At 54.3% G+C, this 20,628-nt stretch overlaps 2 protein-coding genes across 7 annotated transcripts; both read right to left on the bottom strand.

Annotated features, from left to right (window-relative positions):
* Positions 1–12: 12 nt before the first annotated feature.
* On the bottom strand, positions 13–6,705 carry Sirt7 (sirtuin 7). 5 transcript variants are annotated; one of them, XM_076871727.1, is made up of 11 exons: positions 6,523–6,644; positions 6,315–6,452; positions 6,130–6,234; positions 3,909–3,979; positions 3,738–3,810; positions 2,922–3,020; positions 2,613–2,849; positions 2,400–2,480; positions 1,885–1,991; positions 1,043–1,152; positions 13–674 (listed from the first exon to the last, which is right to left on the bottom strand). In XM_076871727.1, exons 1-11 carry the CDS (start codon positions 6,613–6,615, stop codon positions 532–534), a joined length of 1,257 nt encoding a protein of 418 aa, XP_076727842.1. In that variant the 5' UTR covers positions 6,616–6,644; the 3' UTR covers positions 13–531. The 5 variants fall into 5 exon arrangements, 4 of the variants coding, with proteins under 4 accessions (XP_076727842.1, XP_076727843.1, XP_076727844.1 ...); XR_013092735.1 differs by lacking the exon at positions 1,043–1,152 and adding an exon at positions 1,320–1,405 and having other exon boundaries at positions 585–674; positions 6,523–6,705; XM_076871728.1 differs by lacking the exon at positions 1,043–1,152 and having other exon boundaries at positions 6,523–6,705.
* A 39-nt stretch (positions 6,706–6,744) lies between these two features.
* On the bottom strand, positions 6,745–15,574 carry Mafg (MAF bZIP transcription factor G). Of its 2 annotated transcripts, none has more exons than XM_076871731.1 (3): positions 15,412–15,574; positions 11,651–11,712; positions 6,745–11,563 (listed from the first exon to the last, which is right to left on the bottom strand). In XM_076871731.1, the coding sequence occupies exons 2-3, from the start codon at positions 11,684–11,686 to the stop codon at positions 11,111–11,113; spliced, it is 489 nt and encodes a 162-aa protein (XP_076727846.1). In that variant the 5' UTR covers positions 11,687–11,712; positions 15,412–15,574; the 3' UTR covers positions 6,745–11,110. The 2 variants fall into 2 exon arrangements, with proteins under 2 accessions (XP_076727846.1, XP_076727848.1); XM_076871733.1 differs by lacking the exon at positions 15,412–15,574 and adding an exon at positions 11,867–12,447.
* Between the last annotated feature and the right edge of the window lie 5,054 nt (positions 15,575–20,628).

Genomic DNA, 20,628 nt, shown 5'->3' with positions numbered 1-20,628 from the left:
CGGACACGAACACAGTGCAGAAATGTTTAATAAGAAAGATCTGCTCTGAGCCAAGGCTCAGAACCGCCCCTTTGCCGCATACCCAACAGAGATCTCTATAAAGTCAGCTTTTTAGTAAGGAGTAAAAACTGGGGAGGCCCTGAGAGTAGCCTGGTGAGTGAGGTAAGGCAACCATGGGCTCCTCTGCCGACCAGGCTGGGATGGACCCGGCTCTGTCCTCCCAGAAAGGCCTGCTGCCACCTCTTGTATGGAGAGGGGATGTCCTGGATGGTCAAGCCCATAATGGGGGCAACTGTGCAGTGCAAGGGGGCTTCCCACAAGGACAGACAAATGGCTAAAAAACGTCAAGGTGACCTGTCACCCCAGTTCTTCCCACGAGACCCTTTGGGGGCAACCTGGCCTTGACAGTGACACTGGCCCCTGAACAAGAGTTCCAGCCATCTGCAAAGTGCCAAGTATCTTCATCAACACCAGGTTATGTGGCTTTCTTCCTTTTTGCACGTTTGGCACAGCCCCTGCCAAACCAGCCCCCTAGGATGGGGCCTGAGGTAAGTGGGGCACCCCGGTCCCCAGGCGGGGCCTCCTCTCTGCTTCGGCACAACGACTTCCGACTGTGGCTGCCTTCTTCACCAGCTCGAAGGGGAGTCGCCAGGGAGAAGATTGGGTCCTGCCACCTACCAAGAAGGGAAGGCTGCATCAGGCAGGTCTGCACCCTCTCAGTGCAACCCACCCCAGCACAGGGAAGCTGCCTGAGGTCACCTGCCTTCCCTCCCCATCCCTTGTCTTTTAACCGTGGCTGGGCTTTGGTTGGTGGTAGCTGCATCCTCACCAAGCTACAGAAGAGCTGCAGGAGAGGAAATCTCCTTGGGTGGCAACTCAAAGGCCAGCACCCACCCCAGCTGGCCTCCTCGGAACTCAAGTGTCTCATTCACAATTAGTGGGCTGTGCTCACACAGGGTAGGATGGCAACAGCCCTGGAGGGGGCGGGGGCGGGGGGGGGGTTGTGTCTCCAGGGATGGTCACTAGCAACGCTGGGCCCCACCTTTCTTTTGTTCAGCCAGGGGCAGGTGGACCAGACCCTCTTCCCCTTCCCAGACTGCACGACGGGGATGAGAAGGATGGCCAGCTGACTGGGGAGGAGCGGCCCACAGACTACATCGTGAAGAAATCATGTGTCTGACTGAGATGTAGAACCACATGTTATAAACGTAAGGTACATATAAGCACTGATAAAGAAAATGAGCTAAGTTAATGTAAAAAAAAAGAACAATACAGGACACAATAGGCCCACGTCACAGAACACCACAAACATAACATACAAGAATTGCCAGGCCCAGAGGTGAAGGGATCCTTAATTTCTTGAACCCTTTGATTAAAAGAAGTTACTGATTTCCCCTATAAGACCCTGAAAATTCACAGAGAAAGAAAGTGTAAACTTTTTACTCAACACATACACCAAATCTAAATTATCACAAATTCCGCATTAAGGCACAGGTTAAGCTTCCCCCAAATATACCAACTCCCAAAACCAAGGACAATGAGATTCCGTTTGACTGGAGTAGCCAAGTCCTCATCCCCTCCAGGCCCCTTTCCATTCAGGTTTATCTGAGAGGTCAACAAGGAAAGGTCAAGTAGAACGAATTGGCTGATGCCTTCTCCCTGCAAGGGATACTGGGCACCACACCAGCCAGAGAGAAGTGTACACGTGAAGTCTTGCCACCTTGGCAAACCAAGGCCAGTCGCTGTGGAGGACACCCGCTTCAGACCACCTCATACAGTGCTCACAACACCTCAGAGCTTCCTCCACGCTCAGCTCACAGGAGCAGACAGACACGGCCCACCAAGGAGGGGAGGAGACAGGGCTGACCCAGCTTGCCCACTCACCTGTTGTAGAGGGGGATCTCTAGGCCCAGCTCATCCATGAGGAGCTGCATGACATCATCACATTTCCCATGAAGCTTCAAGGCAGCCCAGTCATCCTTCGGGGTCCACTGAAGACAGGAAAAGCCAGTGAGGCAGGGTGCAGTGGCACACCCCTATAATCCCATCAACTTGGGAGGTAGAGGCAGGGGATCACAAATTTGAGGCCACTCTGGGCAACCTTAGCAAGACCCTCAACAATTTACAGAGGCCTTGCCTCAAGATATAAAATAAAAAGGGGTGGGGATGTAGCTCAGTGATAAAGTGCCCCTGGATTCAATCCCCAGTACTAAACACAACAAAACAAAACCCATCAAGAAGTCCCTATTACTTGCTAGCCTGTAGCCTTGAACTCCGCAGGGCCAGGCAGCACTCCCCAGGGGACCACCCAGGCTTGTACTACACCTCCTGAGATACGGATGTGAGATGTCTTTCTGGCTTTTCAGATCAAAGAAATCGGCTCTGAACACCCAAGTTACCTGTAGGTTCACAATGTAGAGCTTGGGCCGCCGGCTGGGGGGCTTGGTCATGCACCAGAGGCGGGGATACTTCTTTAGAACCTTTGAGAATAGATAAGACATAGCACACACATGTGAAGAGCCAGGCTGGAGAAACAAGAGTCCAGTGCACATAAGGCAGGTAGGCTTATTCTCAATTGGGTTTACTACGTTGTTGTCACATTTGTCACATACCTTCAAGCTGGACCCTAAACACAAGATCGTGTCTGCTTTGCTTGCAGCCTCTGTTGCGGCCTCCCAGTTCAGAGGCTGTCCCAAAATTCCCCTCTCTCCAAAGTGCACAATGGTATCCCGGAGCTGAGCCCCACACTTGTGGCAGGTCCGGCCTGTCTGGTGTCGGTGGAGAGCAGTGCGTTCTGTCACATCAAATACACGCACATACTCCCTGTTGGGGATGCAGGAGGTGCAGACCTGAGGACAAGAGGGCACAGTGAGTGGGACCTGCCTGCCACCCAGGCCCTGTGTCCCCGCAGGACTGCTCACTTCAATGTACATGTTCCCGTGGAGCTCTGAAATGGCGGTGCGTGGCAGTCCACTTCGCAGATGGAGCCCGTCACAATTTTGAGACACCACGTGCTGTACCTGGAAGGCAGGACATGGTGGCAGTCAGCATGGGAATGGAGGAAGCATCCTACAACAGTGAAACCCTTCTTAGCCCAGCCTGGCCAAGAGCTCCCAAGACCAGATACAACTATGACCCTACAGAAAGCCTCAGAAGGTAAAGTACAGGGCAGATGCATACCACCAGGACTTGGTAGGGCCCCATCACAGGGAGGTACCGTGTTCTCCTGCTACCAGCTCTGACACACCCAGAGTAGCTGGGAAGGCAAGCATCTGTGTTGTCCCTATAAGGCTGGGAAGTGACTTAAGGCTCTGGGTGCAGGTATGATCACGCTGCTCCAGACAGATGCCCTCTTGGATCATCTATTTCAGGTCCCTGAGGACGCAGAAAGATATCCCCCTTTTCCACTAGGTTGAAGGTGCTCATCAGAGGGTCTGAAGACATTTCTGACAAGCTAACCTGTGGTTAAGGAGGCTTCCAAGGCGCCTGGAGCAATGCAAAAGAATCTGGAGACACTCTAAGCTGGCCCTGGAGAGAACAGTACAGGGCAGGGGATACCCTTTCTTCTGGAAGAGGAAACTCCTCAGGATCAAACAGGAGTCCGACCTGCTGGGGCTGCTCATCATCATAGGGTCAATTGGCAGAGGTGGGATGCAGCTGCCCACTTGGGTACTAAGGTTACGGCTCTGGGTCCCAGGCCTGGCCCTGGGTGTGTATGCCAGTTAGTATGCTCTTACCAGCTTTTGTTCATGTAAACAAGCAATACTCATGTGGGTGAGCGTAGGCTCTGCTTCACTCAGGTCGGTAGCACTGTTGGGGCAGAAGGAAAAGCGGAGATAAGGGAGCTGCAAGCCAGGCCATTAGGCCCTTGCTCAACCATGCGGGAAGGCTGTGTGTGGGCTGCTCACCTCACATTTCTCCCTTTCTGAAGCAGTGTCCACACTCCATTAGGGCCCCGGTAATCTGGGATAGAGGCTGCCTGCACATTCAGAAAAAAGCCCAAGGAAAAGTCATCACTGTGTGTATCTGCAGAATTCTCCAAATGGGACATGCCACATTGCAGGCTGACCCACAGACTGGCCTCTGTTACTTCCACAACTATCTGCCCGACGCCAGGTAAAGTGTGTCCCAATGCAGCTCCTTCCCTCCATCTGTACTTCCTCTTCCTGCCAAGCCCAGCTCATCCATCCAGGCTCCATGGAGATTTGTCCTTCTGTGGGAGGTTCTCCAGCTGAGCACAAGGCTTAGATCTGTGGCCATGTCTATTCACCACACTGAGGTAGAAAACTGATCAGGTTCATCTGTGTTTTCGGAGCCTGCTGAAGAAATACTTAGCAATGGCAAGCCACTGAGTGGGAGCACTCCTCTGTCCAAATTATTTTATCCTGAAACTGAATAATTACTACTGTACCTCAACACAGTGGTCAACCTCTCCAGATGAGATAAACATCCAATTTTCCAAATTTCATTTATTTTCTTTTTAAAGCACCAGGGACTGAACCCAGGTATGCTCCACTACTGAGGTACAACCCCAGCCCTTTTAATTTTTTGAGACAGGTTCTCACTTAGTTGCCAGCTGGCCTCAAACTTGTGATCCTCCTGCCTCAGCCTCCCAAGCCTCTAAGATTACAGGCAGGTACTACCACACACTGCTTAATTTTCCAAATTTTTGGTCCAGTGAAATAAACCATTCCTAAAAAGAAAGCAGAAAGCAAACAGGATCCAAGTATCTTGTGCTCCTCTCTGGGGAAGCCCTGTCTCCTCACTGCTGTTCAATCTCAATACAAATACCCACTCTGTCACATTTCAATAGGAGAACAGAGCTGGGAATGGTGGCACACACCTGTAATCCCAGCAGCTAGAGAGAGGCTTGTAATACTTGAGTATTCCAAGCTTGAGGCCAGCCTCAGAATAAAAAATAGAAACAGTTGGGGATTTGGGTCAGTGGTTAAGCACCCCTGGATTCAATCCCTTGTATAAACAAAACAGCAACAACAGAACAGTATTCAATGTTATTCAAACAATAGCAGACCAAATTAGCTGCATGTGGCTTTTAGTTGTCATTAGATTTTATAAAAGGTGACCGCACTGTCCCTCAATAATCCCAACTGGATTTTTAGACATGGCTATGAAGGAGGGGGCCCCAGATGCTTGGGCTCTAGGTATTTACAAGTTAAGGCAGCAAACTCACCTTGCACATTCTTGCTATTGAACCTCTGCTGTTTTCTGTTTGGAGTGCCTCATGCCCACTTCACCTGTAAATATTCCTCCTTTCATGGCCCCAATTCAATACCTCCTGCAGCAAGCCCATCAGGATGGATGCCCCAGTTTTGAGTCCTGAGGGTGTGTCTGGATGTCTGGGATAGCAACCCCAGGCAGCATTCTGTTTACTTGTTTACATGGCTGATCACTGTCACCTGACTTCCTCAGGAGAAATCACTTGGTGTCCACTTCTGCTGGGCTTACACATGCCTAACACTTCACACTCCTTTATCAGACTGCGTTTAAATGACCTGTGCGTCACACCTTCAAAGCTAGCCCTGTTCCACAGTCCAGAATAGCTCATCAAACTTCTCAAAACCCAGTGCATTTCTTTTCTTTGCCCATATATTCTGATTATTACCGGGTTGCTTTCTATTTTTCTTCCTTACAAGGTGGGGAAAGCACAATGAGCAGAATACCAGGAAACTGAACGGATAACCTGGGTCCATCCATTAACTCCGTTAACTTCAAGAGGGGGTGCCAGAAGGCAGTTGGCTTCTACACCTTTTTCCGTCTCTTTGTTTTTAGTGTTTGTAAGAGATCAAGCGTTTTTTTGTTTATATTTTTTGTTTGTTTTTTTTAACCTTTATTTTATTTATATGCAGTGCTCAGAACCTCACATATGCTAGGCGAGTGCTCAACCACTGAGCCACAACCCCAGCCCAGATCAAGCGTTTTTAAAGTCTGCCTTAGTTAACTTTTATATCAAGTCGTTTCGTGAATGGAGAAATGAAGAGACCTTACAGCTGCTTTAAAGGTGAAATTTGTCTTTGCGACTGGGTGGTGACTTGACTCTACACTGCACTGTTCCGGGGCAGTTGCCCAGACGGGGGCGCCCACACCCGCCCGGCCCGCCTCGGTCCCTACCGTGCTGATGCCCGCGCCGGTGTAGACCACCAAGTATTTGGCATTCCGGACGGCGCCGGCCAACTCCTGGACCTTCCTCCGCAGCTCCTCTGGGTCATCGCACACCTGCCGGGAGCCGGGACTGGTCACGCCGCCCGCCGCCTCCACCGCCGCCCGCCGCCCGCCACCCGCCACGCTGGACTCGCCTCCTCCTGCCGCCGCTTGAGACCCTCGCGCCGCCGACTCCGGCCCTGCAGCTCGGTGACAAGGTCCTCGCTCTCGGCCAGCAGCCGGCCCTCCTCGACGCTGCGCTCGGTCGCCGCCTTCCTCAGGATGCGCGACACCTGCGGGCGGGCGGGCAGGCGGTGAGCGGCGGCGCGGGCGGGCACGGGCGCGGGCGCGGCGGCAGCCTACCTGGCGAAGTCGCTCCCGCTGCTGCTCCTCCCGCAGCCTCCGGACCCGCTCCGCCGCCTTGCGTTCCGAGCGGCTGAGACCGCCGGCTGCCATCGCTCCCGGGACCCCGCTTCCGGCTTCCGCTTCCGCCTCGCCCAGCAGCCGGGGGGGCGCATGCGCGCGCCGGGCCCGCCCCGCCCCTTCCGGCCCCAGCGCGTCGCCCCAAAGAAGCACCTGCAGGTCTCTTTAAAAGGCGTTTATTGATCATATACAAAATAAAGAAAACCTTATATATCACAAACATACACTATGTACAGCAATAAATACCCGGGGCCAGGCCCAGCGCCGCCCCTCCTGGACAATAACTTAGCAATAAATACTGCGAAGGGCGCGGGTGGGCACCAAGACCGCTGTCCCACCGAGGCCAGGTCCCTGACCGCCCTACACGGTGTGGGCCCCTGGGCCTCTCCTTGCAGCCAGAACCCCGGCCCTCACTCCAGCGGATCTCAGGGTACCCCCTCCAACCTCCCCTGGCTTCAGCCCTCCGCAGGGCAAACAGAGGCTGATCAACTCTGCTTGGACACACCTCTCAGTGCCAGGAGACCAACAGAGCTGGACACAGGGTAGCCCTTGTCCTGTTGCCCTAAGTTGCTAGGAGAAGGCTTTCTGCACCCACTCCCGTTTGGTTAAAGGCTTCAGGGACTAGCGGATGGAGGGATGGAAGGAAGGGCAAGGCTGGGACATGAGGCTGCTAGAGAGGCAGAAAACCCAACTGCTGTCACCAAGTACAGCTCACAGGGACACACTCTTAAATTCCACCTCAGACTCAAGCAACACTCAGTATCAATGCTGCTGCTCAAGGGGTGAGGTGGAAATCTATGCAGGTGGCCCAGCAGGTACAGAACATGACCAAGATACCCAAGCCAGAGCAGAATAGGCCATGAGAAGCTTGGCCCTGCCTCTGTGTGACACTGACTATGTACTCTGCTCTCTACAACTGCTCCAAAACCAGACAGCCAACCGGAAGGTAAAAACATGCCAAAAAGAATTATTCAGTGGCTTCTGGGGAAAAAATCGTTAATGTGTTGGTTCCTTTCACCAAACCACAGCCTAAAAATGTAAGTCACAAGATCCCAGAACGGAAATGGTGCAGCGGGCTGTGGCTCAGGTTTGCCAGCTGTGGATGGGAGCACTGGCCAAGTGGCTATTCCAGGTAGGGGGCAGTAGGGATATGGCCGGACCACCATCCCAAAGCAGGCTGCAGCTGATCAGAGATGTCAGCCCAGGCACTGCACAAAGAGGCTGCTGCTGACAGAGGTGTGCACACAGACCTGAAGTGTGGACGGAGAGTAGCCTGCAGGAAGGCCTGTCGAGCAGAAAGCCTAGTACACAACACAGAGCAGTCATGGAGCGCCTCTACTGAGGGAAGCACCACCCTGGAGCAGCAGCCAGGGACCACAGGGAGAGCTCTCTGGGGCCACTGATTTTGGCAAGAGCTGACCTGTTCACTTTTTCCCCCTCCCCTCTGAAATCTGAGCATCCACATTAGGATAAAGGAGGAAGGGGACAAAGTCAAGATAGGAGGGAAGACACACATTATGGTTTACTAGGCGGACAAGTCTGGGAGACCTGGCCTCAGCCAAAACCCTCGATTCACTGTGTCAGAAAAGCTGAGATAAAAAAGAACACAATACCCTCACAGCAAGAAAACATAATCAACAAGGATCAGAAAGACAGCCAATAGTCACATGTGGACACAGGATTTACTGTCAAGAAATCAAGGTGAAGGGAAAGGGGGTGGTGCAGCCCTGGTTTGATGGACCCAAGGAACAGTTGCTCCAAATCCAAAAACCACAGAAGGAAGCACAGCTTCACCAACCCCAGAACTACTTCTGTACACCAAACCAAGACAGCAACTTCTGCTCAGCACTGGCCCAACCTCCTCCTCACCGAACCCACCACATGCTCTCTAGCTCTACACCTGGAAAGCATTGTTCATCACCTGGGGGTGATGACCCCCACCCCAGCCAGAACCAGACGACATAGAGGGCCTGCCCCTACCCCTCTGTTAGGGACAAACTTGATCCATTCCAACTCTGCTACTGTAGCCAACAGCAGCAGCTTGCTTCTGCCTCCCATTTAGACAGCCAGACTGAAGGAAGGCATGAAGTCATCAGGTGACTCAGTCAAGTCAGAATTCCCATTTTGTAGCAGCCACAGGTACCAACAAGTCTGTCTGAGCACCCTAAACTGAAGAAGCCCCTCAAGACTGGAGCTGGCAGATGCCCAGCTCCCACCCCATAGCACACCAGATCAAATTCGGGGTGAAAATACTGTTGTCCATGAAGTGAAAGTCTTTCCTCTCACCAGCCCACATTCCTGTGCTTTTCAGGAATCCAGGGCCCCCCAAAGAGGACACCAGCAACCCTGTCAAGAGGCCAAAGCCCACATGCCCAGAGATGGGGCTATACCTCTTTTGGGGGCGGAGGACATAGGCACCAGTTCTGGTCACATCCCATGAGGAGCTTCCTGAACCAAGCCCAGAAGTTTGGCAGCCTCTGCCAGGTAGCTGCAACAGGGAAATGGGCTGGGACCCCACAGAGAAGCACCTCCAAGTTGAGCAGCGATCCCTGGAAGACACAGATTCCCAAAGAGAGGAGGAAGAAGGGCCTGGAGCCAAGAGCTGCCAGCAGTGACCAGCAGGGAAGGGACAGAGCCAGCTTTGGAGTCCAAGCCCTTGTCTGGAATTGGTGGAGGTTGCCTAGGCCCTCACAGTGAAGCAGAGAAGGGGCTCCCCAGGTGGGGCCCCTGTTCATTCTGCGCAGGAAGCAGCACACCACAGCATGGAAACAGCTAAGGGGTAAGTGAGCAGTAGGATTTGCAACCCATTAGGGTGGGTTCCTTGGGTGTCCCGCCCCATCTGTGGCCTATAGGAATAAAGCCAAAGCCAGGAGGAAGACAGCCAGGAACAGCTTAGCCATGGCCCTGTGGGAACCCACAGTGACTCCTTGGTCCCTGCAATGCCACCACCCAGGCAGGGCCAGGGGTGGTGAATGTGGAAGCAGCACTGAGGCTCTGGATGGCCCCTCAATTTCACCTACACAGCCAGTGGGTCAGCCCAAGCCACAGACCCACCGATGAAGCCAAGGCTCAGCACAGGTGGGAGTGGCACAGCCCTCTGGCAGACTACCTGGGCAAGGGGCAGGCTCTGAAAGCAGAAAAGGCTGGGCTGGCAGGCAGATGCCCTCACTCCAGTGGAGGAGGTGCCGTCAGGGACCCCGGCTCGGCTGAGGTCCAACAAGCCAGCAGAAGCAAAAACACCACCCAACCCCAAAAACAAACACGGGAAAATACACAAGAAGGGACGGCCACAGGTCAAAGGTCACCAGAAGCACCAGCACTTTACGGGCTGCACAAAACCTCACCAGGCACGGACAACACCACGGCACCGGCAAGAGACGGAAGCAGGAAGGGCAAAGGAGTAGTAAGTCACTTTCGGTACAATTGCAAAAGAGATATCAAAGAGGACGGCCTCTGGTCGGCACGCGGCTTGGCTTTTTTTTTTTTTTTTTTAAACTAAGTTTTATAAATAATGTCTGATAACTCTGTGTATATAAAAACTAAATTCCAACAGCCACAAAGAGTTGTCCGTAAGTTTACAAGAAGGGATTTTTTTGTTTTTGTTTTTTTGGGTTTTTTTTTTTGTTGTTTTTTGTTTTTTTTTTTTTAAACTAGCAAAGTTACTATTATACTTTCTTCCCTTTTCCATTTATATGGTCAAATGTTCTTTTTACTTGCTTTTTTTTAAAAGACAATTTTATAAATACTCTGCAGCTCTTTTTTTTCTCTTTAGCTCTTAAACATATAATTTAATAACTTCGTAAAAGGAACTTCTCTTTTAAATAAAGGGCTATATAACCACACAAATAGGTCATGTAAACAGTGACACGGGACCCATTGCAAGACACACTGACATACCTTCCACGCACGCTCACGGCCAGTGATTTGGTCTTGTTCAGTGCACCGTGTCAGGTTTGAGCGCCAGAGCCCCTGCCCCAGCACCCACAGTGCCCAGGCAGGTGACCTACCTGTCCAGGGCCCTCAAGGACACCCCACTCTTCAGAGCAGAGCCCCGCTCTTCCTTCTGGGCTGAGCTGAGCTGCCTGCCAGGTCTGAAGAGAGAGAACCCCTCCAGTCCCATTTGAGCCCAGCAGCCTGTGGGCTGTGGGCTGTGGGCACCCAGGAGGGGAGGGCAGACCTTGAGGCCCAGTTTGCTCACTGGCTTTCCCATTCTCTTGTCCATTCCCATAGTGCCCACTCTAGACTCCTAGCCTGCATGGCCTAGGTACAAAGAGGGTTAGGAGCAACCCAACATCACCACCGAACTGACCAATCCCAGCGTACAAACACACGCACTGACGACAAGATGAGATCAAAGGGGCTCAGCCCAGTGCCCCTGGGGAACAGGTTGTGCTTTGCAGGGAAGGGAAAAGAAGGGAGAAGGGGAAGAGGAAGGAGAGGGAAAAGGAGGAGGAAGTGGGACAGGGCTGCTGACTTCGCCATGCGCCTAGTGGCCCCTCGAAGACCTGCCCGGCAATCCCACACGTCCCTATGACCGGGCGTCCGTCTTGGACTTTACTATTGTGATGACACTGGTGGCGGCCACCTTGCCAGGGACCAGGGGCCCCAGGCCGGCGGCAAGGGGGCCCCGAGCTGGGGCCACAGGGCTGCGAGCCACGGTCCTGGCGAAGTTCTGCAGGGCCTCATACTTGGAGCGCAGGGCGTCGAGCTCCAGCTTCATGCTGGCATTCTCAGAGGCCAGCTTCTCTACCTCCTGCTGCAGCTCGGCTTTCTGCTTCTCCAGCTCCTCCTTCTGTGTTACCCGCTTCACGCGGCAGCTGGCCGCATAGCCCCGGTTCTTGAGTGTGCGACGGCGCTGCTTCAGCTGAATGATCTCCTCCTTGGACAGGCCCCGCAGGTGCTGGTTCAGCTCACGAACCGACATGGTCACCAGCTCCTCATCCGTCAGGCTGGTGCCATTCTCACCTGGCTCCCGCTTCACCTACAGTAGCATAGCGCAGGGTGGCAGCTGAGCAGGGCGCTCGCTCCACGCTGCCCAACCACAGCCTCCCCTGTTCTGCCCACTCACCTTCAAGGCCTTGCTTCCTTTATTAGGGGTCGTCATAACCCGGGGCACAGTGAGCAGCCACTCTGCAAGACACAGGGCAGGGGTCAGGACCCTGCAGACCACGCCATCCCTGCCCTGCCCTCCCCAGTTCACACAAGTATCACATACACATCCTTCCAGGGAGCCTGCCACCCAGCCCCCAGAGCCCTGCCCCTAATATGCCCATTCCCCTGGTACCTTTGGGCTTTTCTCTCCTGAGTTGGGCTGCTCCTGACCACCCTGCCCCTAGAGAACCAGGTCAGGGAGATCTGATGGGGGAAGGGGAACTGAAGGCTATGAGGGAGCCAGGGGCAAGACAAAGGGGCAGGGGGAGAGATTAGAAGGAATAATCTGCGGGAGGGGCAAGCCTAGAAGGAAGCGGAGCTTTAAAAATAACCCCAGTGCTGCCCCAGAGCTCACTGTGCCTGGCGAGTCATGCTGACTCAGCATACCCCTCCCTCCAAGCCCAGCCTGCTCTTGAGGCCAGCCAACAGCCAGCGCCCCAGGAGACCTGCTGCTGGTGCCAACAGCAGGTGAGGGCCAGCCAGCAACTGTGCTGTGTATCCTAGGGTCCCACCTCCTACGGCTGTCTTCTCTAAGTCCTTGGGTTCCTGCTCCCTCCAGGGCCCAGGGGGTTGTCCCTTGGGGATTCAGGCCTCAATCTCCCAAAGATGTCTGAGGTCAGGGGTGGGCCTCCCAGCTATGCTGTGTTTTCAGGGCTGGTCAGAGATTCCCACCACTTTCCAGTTAGCAGGCTATCCAGCTAGAAGAGACTCCAGACCCCACAGTCCTCCCTGTCCACCTCCTTTAATGATGGAGTAACCATCCTGTGGCTTTAAGTTGCAGCATCCTATGCCCTGCCTCACCCCCACCAGGGTGTTTCACAAAGTTCCCCAGTTACCGCACTGGGGGCCTGCTCGTTGGAGGAAGGCAGGAGTCAGCCTGACTGCTCTCTGACTCGTCTGGGGTCCATGCCACAGGGCCACGGAACGAAAGCACAAGGGGCAATGCCCACACACTCACCTGACTCTTTGGCACCCCAACCTCACTTTCTGGTTTCTGAAGCCCTGCCAGAACATTTGTATGTACCTAGTCCAGGGAATCTCTACCCAGCTCAGCCTCCACCAGACCCTTGGGCAAAGACCCCCCCAGGGTACTACCCACTCCTTTCCAGGTTAGATACAGGAGGTAACTGGAGAGCAGGGCCAAGCACTTCAGACAACTGTGGGGAAGGTGGGCTGAGGGGACTTCTCACCCTCACCCTCATCAGGGGAGATAGAGTGTGGCTGGGGAAGTACGGATACATGTTCCCACTAGAGACCCTACATTACCTAGCCTTGCACCCAGAGACCAGGTTGCATGCAGAATAGGCTGGAGAAGCCAAAGACACCTCCCCACACCAGGCCACCAAGAGCATCAGAGAGGCAAGAATTCTTCCAGATCAAAAGGCAGAAGATCAGAGTTATAGGTCCTCAGGGGATCTGCCTGTCCCACATGCTGGCCCCAAGCCCACTCCAGGAGCCAGGTCCGCAGAGCAGAGCCTACAGGAGCTCTCCCACCTTGAACACAGACAGGATGCAGGGATGCTGCCCTGGCACAGGCTCTTCTCACCTCCGTCCTTCCCTACCCTGCTAAGCACAATGACAATGGTGACTTCCTGAGGAGACCACAGAGAAAAGTGCCGAGTGTGGCAGCTGGGAGCCAAAAAGTGCCTCCTCAACAGATTTCACCCTCTGCAGAAGGCCTGAACTCAGCACAAGAACAGCCAATCGTCTCCTAATCAAAGGTGTGTGCGTGTGCATGTGTGTATGCATGTGTGCATGGTGGGGGAAGGGCAGGTCTCAGCAAGCTGGTGCTTCCAGCTGCCTGCCTGGAGAAACACTGAGCCAGAGGAGGGGGATCCCAAGGCTGGATGATCAAGGGGTGCCAAAGAGTCAGGTGAGTGTATGGGAGTTGACCCTTACACTTTTGTTCCCTGGCCCTGTGGCACTGACCCCATCTCAGCCCTCCTTCGGGTCTTGAAGCCTGGTGAAGGGGCCCAGGCATCCTTCACCTTTCGCTTACCTATAGGCCAACCCTGCCTCATGGAGGAGGCACTGTTGGTCACACCAAAGACTTCCAAGAGACTCTGGGCCAACCACGCAAGGCTGAGAGCCAAGAAAGGAAAAGCAAGTGGCAAGACAGCTGTCCTTGCTCCTTCATCCTGGCCTGCAAATCCTGATCACCAAAATTCCTAGGCAAGAGTTTGGATGCTCTAGCACCCGAAACTCCAGACCCATCCTCTCCAGACAATCACCTTTTGAAAACAATCGAAAGTTTAGTTTCCACTGAAACAAATGACTGAGAAGACTTAAACACACATACATACACACACACACTCTCTGGAACTCTGAATTTTCCTGGGACAAAATAATTCTACACCAAGGATGAGCTAAAGTGTGAAAACACCTGGCCTCTACAAGCCCCAGGGCTCGGTAAGTAAGAGTCTAAGTAAAAGTACTGCATTTGGGTTGGGAGCATCCCTGAGTGCAAACCACAATGTCAGCCTAACCCAGCCATGAACCCTGAGCAAAAGAAGCAGTACAGAAGAGTAAGTGCCTATTTTTCTGCTCCAGCCCTCCAAAGCCACACCACTCTCAGGCTGTCACATTCTGAACCCCCAGCTACTAGGCTACACACCCATCAGGGCACAGTCTTCGCTAACTTTACACAACACTGAAACCCCACACTCACGTGGGCAAACTTTAAGGGACTGGAACTGCATTCTTCTATACCATGCCGGTAACCCAAGGTTCCCACGTGCTGTCTAGGTCCCCCACTTCCTCTCATTCGCAATTTCCTGGTAAAACTGTCCCTGCTTCCTCTGTGTCACACACCCCTTTTTCTCCCACTGCCTCCCTGTCTTCTCCATCAGGGGAGGCCCAGCCTGGCCGGCCAGACCAGTCACAGGGGCCCTACCAGTCGCAGAGAATGCCAGCTTCCCAGCCGGGCAAGCTCAACCCACCTAAGCTCCTCCCATCTTCTCACTCAGAAAACTGTTTCCCAGTTTGGGGAACTGCCCCAGCCGTGGGATCAGGGCCAGCTGCCCGGGAACTGCCTGAGAGGGATGCGCAGGCCCGGGCTTCACCTTCCACCCCGGGAGAAAACCTGCAGCGTGACACCCACCCCCTCCTCGCAGCTCTGCAAAACTTGAGCAGGGCCCGACCCTCGCCGCCCCACACCTTGCCCTCCTTCCGACACCGCGGCCCGGCCCGCCGGCCCCCGCCCCCGCCCCCGCCCAGCGTCAGCGGGAGCACCGAGTGACCTCATGCTGATGACTCAGCACGTCTCCGCTGGGCTCGCACGCGCGTGGCGGGCCGAAGCCGCGCAGCGGGGTCTCCCCGCCGCCGCCGCCGCCGCCGCCCCTGCCGACCCGCGGGGACCCAGCGCGCGGAGACGCGACAGACACCTGATGAGTCAGCAGCTCGGCCCGGCGCGACCGCCCGCGGACCCCGCGCCCGCCCGGCCCCGCCCTTCCCTCGCGCCCCCCGCGGGGCGCCGGTGTCGGTCCGCCGCGCGCCACCCGCTCTCGGCCTCGCGGTCTCCGGGCCCACCGCACCCGGCGGCGGTGACCAGGCTCTGGGTCCTGGCCGGTGGGCAAATCGAGGCACGGGCCGCGACAGGGCGCGAAGCACACCCGCGGCCGGGCCCCGCCGTCCCGCTCGCGCTGCCCCGCCGCCCCGGCCCCGGCCCCGCGCACTCACCACACTGCGGGCCCGGGCGGGCCGGGGCGGGGCCGCGCGGGGCTGGGGCCGGCGCGAGGGGTCCGGGCCGGGGCTGGGGGTGCTGGCCGCCTGCGCGGGCCGAGCCGAGCGCACTGGGAAGGCCGGGCCGGACCGGGCTCGGGATCCGCCGCCGCCGCCGCCGCCGCCGCTCCTCAGACGTCACATGATGTTTGGTCACGTGGGCTCCATTCATGAAGCGGCGACGCGGCCGGCCTCAGCTTAAAGGGGAAGGCGCGGCGGCGACGAGTCGTCGGGCGGGCGTGCTTCACTGCGCCTGCGCGTCCGGGCGCCGTAGCCCCTAGCAACACGCGCCGCGCTCCCGACCCCTCTCCCCGGTCGGCTCTCGCGGGACCAGGCCCGGGCGCGCGCCCGGCCGGCCACGCCCCCCCGCGGTGCCGCCCAGGGTAGCCGGAGTCAGCAGGGCACCGGGATGGAACGGTGTGGAAGGTGCAGCGCCAGTCTCAACTTGTGGGCGTAGCCCACCGGGGCCGCGCCTCCAGATGTAGGCGCGGACCCAGGCTCTAGGTCTGAAGGAGAGGACCTTCGTGTTTCAAGGTCTTGCACCGTTATGCCCTTGGTTACCCCACGTAGCCGCTAGGCCTGCTTCGTCCCAGATCGCGCAGCCGGCAGGAGGGCGCGCGCTCTCCAGGGGCAGAGCCGAAACCCCAGCCTAAGCCCCTGGAACTGTGCAGTGTGCACAAGGCCTCGGAGAACATTCACCAGTGGCCCTAATCCCCAAGACTCCACGCTACAGATGACGCCTGGGGAGGGGGCTCCCAAGCGGTGTCTTGTCGCATAGTAAGTGTGCAGTTAAACAAAGAGTTGATGCGATCCAGGTGTGGCACATGCCTATACTCCCAGCTACTCTGGAGGCTGAGGCAGGAGTTCAAAACCACCCTAGGAGGCTTCACAGGACTCCCCCTTAAAAAATAAAAGGAAAAGAGTTAATGTCGTCAGTTGCACTTTTTCTCTCCCATTTCTTTCGCGCCTGCACTTTCTGTAAGGAAACACCACTGCTCTTGAAAATTCCAGCAGAGGAAGTTACAAAGGGCAACGTGGAAATGGGAGGCATGCAATTGTTCCTTTCAACCTCTGAACTTTCCACTCAGTCCTCCTCTCTTATCTGGAGTAAAGCCAAGAAATATGACCTGTCCTGCCAGGTGGGCAAGAAGGTGAAACGACAGAAGAAAGAGCCACTGAATGAAGAGAGAAGGTACCACAGAGGCCAAACCAGGACCCCCTAAAGCTATCCGCCCTGCAGGCCTCCAGAACTTTCCACCATCTCTGGGTAGAGCTCCAGGTGTGGTCTTATTGTTTTGTTTTATTTGGGGTACTAGGGATGAATCCAGGGAAACACAACCACTGAACCACATCCCCATCCCTTTTTATTTTCTCATTACTTAGGGCCTCATTGAGTTGTAAGGCTGGCTTTGAACTTGGCAATCCTGCCTCAAGTTGCTGGGATTACAGGCACGTGCCACTGACCAGCTTGGTTGGCTCTTATCATCAGGAGCTCCCTAGAGGAGTGGGTTGGGACCTTTATCTTTGACCCCTGCACTATGCATGGCTGGAGTCTCCACAAAATATAAGGATTTAATTTGCTTGTTGTATGACTCCTAAAACCCTTGATGTGTTCTCTGTTTTCTTTTTCAATGAAATGGCATTTCATTATGTTGCTCAAACCAGCCTTGAACTCCTGGACTCAAGACTACCTGGGATTCCAAGCAAGAGGCTCCACCCAGAAAGCCCTCAACTTTTTTTTTTTTTTTTTTGTACTGGAGATTGAAGCCAGGGTGCTTTACCATTGAGCTACATCCCCAGCCACTTTTATTTTTTATTTTCTTGCAAAATTGCTGAGGGTCTCTGTAAGTTGCCCAGGCTGACCTCAAATTGCATTCCTCTTGCCTCAGCCTTCCAAGTCACTGGGATTACAGGTGTGCCCCAAGGAACCTAGCCAGGCATTCCACTTCTATTGTACAAAACCAACAATGGCCAGGTATGTATGCATGTAATCCCAGCAACTTGGGAGACTGAGGCAAGAAGATCGCAAAAAGAAGGTGAAATGGGCTGGGGATGTGGCTCAAGCGGTAGCGCGCTCGCCTGGCATGCGTGCGGCCCGGGTTCGATCCTCAGCACCACATACAAACAAAGATGTTGTGTCCACTGAATATTAAAAATAAATGTTAAAATTTCTCTCTCTCTCTCTTAAAAAAAAAAAAAAAAGAAGGTGAAATGACAGAAGAAAGAGCCACTGAATGAAGAGTGAAGGTACCACAGAGGCCAACCCAGCAACTTAGTGAGGCCCTAAACAACTTAGTGAGACCTTGTTTCAAAATATGAAACTTTAGGGACTGGGGTTGTGGCTCAGTGGTACAGCGCTCACCTAGCACATGTACAGCCCTGAGTTCAATCCTCAACACCACATAAAAGTAATTAAATAAAGGTATTGTGTCCAACTACAACAAAAATAAATAAATGTTTTTAAAAATAAGAAATTTTAGGGGCTGGGGATGTGGTTCAGTGGTTAAGTGCCCCTGAGTTCAATCCTTGATACCACAAGAAAAAAGAAAAAGAAAAAAAGAAAACAAAATTTTTAAAAGGGCTAGGGATGGATTGGAGTTGTAGCTCAGTGGTAGAGCACTCGCCTAGCACATGTGAGGCACTGGTTTTGATCCTCAGCACCACATAAAAATAAATAAATAAAATAAAGGCATACTGTCTATCTACAACTAAAATGTTTGGAAAAAAAAAAAAAAGAGGAGTTGAGTTGTGGCTCAGAGGTGCAGGGCTCATCTAGCATGTGCGAGGCCTGGGTTCAATCCTCAGCACCACATAAAAATAAAGTAAAGGTATTGTATCCAACTGCAACTAAAATAAAAATATCGAAGAAAAAAAAAAAAAAAGACAGAAAGGCTAGAGATGTGGCTAGTTGGTTAAGCATCCTTGAGTTCAATCCCTGGTACCAAAAACAAAAACAAAGGATGAGGGGAATGGCTCCGTGGCGCCCCCTTGAGCCAGCACCCAGGATGAGGATGATAAAGGAAGAGATGCAAAGCCCATGGGTGCAAGCGCCTTAGGGGCTGATCTTTGTGGAACCTCTGCTGGGGGCAATGCTCAGGCCTGACTCCCTGGTCAGGCTCTCTCCACACCTCCAGCACCTTGTTTCCCGCCATAGTTGAGTACTACCATCTGCAGGAAACTCTGACAGCCTCTGGCCCCCGCAGCCCCTTCTCAGGCTAGTCTGCACCCTCCATGGGCTGACCTTAGCACTCCACTGCCCCCTACTGAGAGCAGCAGGCCCCAGCCTGATTGCCACTGGGAGGCTGAGGGTACATGGGACATGGCTGGAATCCACACCCAGACAGGGGTTATTCCTGCTCTCTCTCTTTGTGCAGGTGGACATCCTCCTTCTCTGCCTGCAGGGGTTTCTGACCTAGTTGTTCTGAAGCCTGACCTGCACAGGGACCACAGACAGGGGTTGGCCTGGAACAGAAAGAACTGTCAGAGGTGAACAGGGCAAAGGCCCCGCCAAACAGGCTGGTGTCAAGGGCCATTCCAGCTAGGAAACAGGAGAAGCTGGACCAAGCCGAAGGAGCTGGCTCTCCCACTGCATCCTCCAGCTGTTGCACCAAGGGCAGTGTGGCTCACTCCAAGCTGTACCCCAAGACTGGGAGGGATCAGCGCTGCCAGCATCAGGGACCGTGAGGGTTCCCCGTCCCTGGAGCCTTCTCTTCATCAGCGTGCTCTGGATCTGTGAGAAGGTGTGTCCCTGCCTGGCTTTGCTGGGCTCACCCTCTTGCTGGCTCCAGATAGACATGTCCCGACAGCTTGCCCCACACCCTCTTTCAGGCTTGGTCTGGCTCCAACCCAGTCCAACCAGGAGCCTCACTGGGAAGCCTCACAAGCCTGCCTGCTGAAATCTGGCACCTTCTCTCTCTATGATTTTTAATTAATTAATTTTACTTATTTATTTATTATTTGTGTGCTGGAGATTGAACCAGGGCTTAATGAGTGCTAGATAAGCACTGCTACGTCCAAGGCCCTTATTTTTTTTCCTTTTTTTTTTTTTTTTTTTGATTCTTTTCTTCTTCTTTTTAAGACAAGATCTAAAGATCTAAAGATCTAAGTTGCCCAGGCTGACCTTGAACTTGCATCCCTCCCGCCTTAGCTTCCTGAGGTCCTGGATCACAGGTATGCACCACTGTAGAGCTCTGTCCCAGGCATGTTCTGAATAAGCCGGTACCAATACCTCCTTGCAGAGCCTGTCTGGACCCAGGCCCTGCCTTCTTCGGACCGTGCCTCACCTGAAGCATCTGGCTGGCCTGCTGGCTTCCCTCATGCCCAGAACAGGTGCACTGTGCCAGCACTCATCTTTCTGTTGGTCAGTGCCTGACAGGAGGTACCCAAATAGGGACTGACCCTGACCTGGAGGGAACGGTTGAGTCCTAGGGCAGACAGGACATCAGGGTCTCCTATACTGCCAAGGACTCTTTTCAGAGAAGGGAATGATTCTGGGTGCCCATGGCTATGAGGCTGAGAAGTTCACTGCCCAGCCCAGTGCCCACCTACCCACACAGCCTAGGGGTCTGCACTGGGGCCCAGGCCTCAGGAGGGGCCTACAGACATGTCATCCTGGTCCTCCTTGCCCAGCCCTGGCTGTGTCTACAGCTAACCTGCTGTGCTGCCAGGTCCCAACCCACCCACCCTCATCTTGGTCCACATCGGTGTGTGGGGAGGACCAGGGCTCTCCATGGCCAAGAGGAAGAATACGACCTCAACCTCCTGTTTTGCTGTATACCCCCCCCCATTTTCCTCTCCAAGTCTTTCCTCCCCTTGACAGGCTGGATTCTTGTCCCAAAGTACCCCTCTGCCTACCCCAACCAGCCCTGGTTCTGGAGGGCCCAGGACGGGGAGGACTTGAAACAAAGCCCTGCTGCAGAGCCCCTTGAGAAGCCCTCTGATCCGCTCCCCACCCCAAGAGAGGTCCCCACCCACCTGGTACTTCCCCTCACAAGAGCAGTGTCCTCCAGTCTGAGCCTCCTGTGGGGGTGCACTTTATGTGTGGCCTTGATGGGGCCACATGGCACCCAGATATCTATTCAAACATTATTCTGGTGTTTTTGCTAAGGCATTTCTGCATGAGATGAACATGTAAATCAGTTGAATTTAACATCAGGTAAGAGCTGCCCTTCATGA

This window comes from Callospermophilus lateralis, chromosome 11 (assembly GCF_048772815.1).
Source record: "Callospermophilus lateralis isolate mCalLat2 chromosome 11, mCalLat2.hap1, whole genome shotgun sequence".
Taxonomy (NCBI): Eukaryota; Metazoa; Chordata; class Mammalia; order Rodentia; family Sciuridae; genus Callospermophilus; species Callospermophilus lateralis.
Note: the sequence above shows the minus strand (reverse complement) of the source record. Positions and strands in the feature narration are given on the sequence as shown.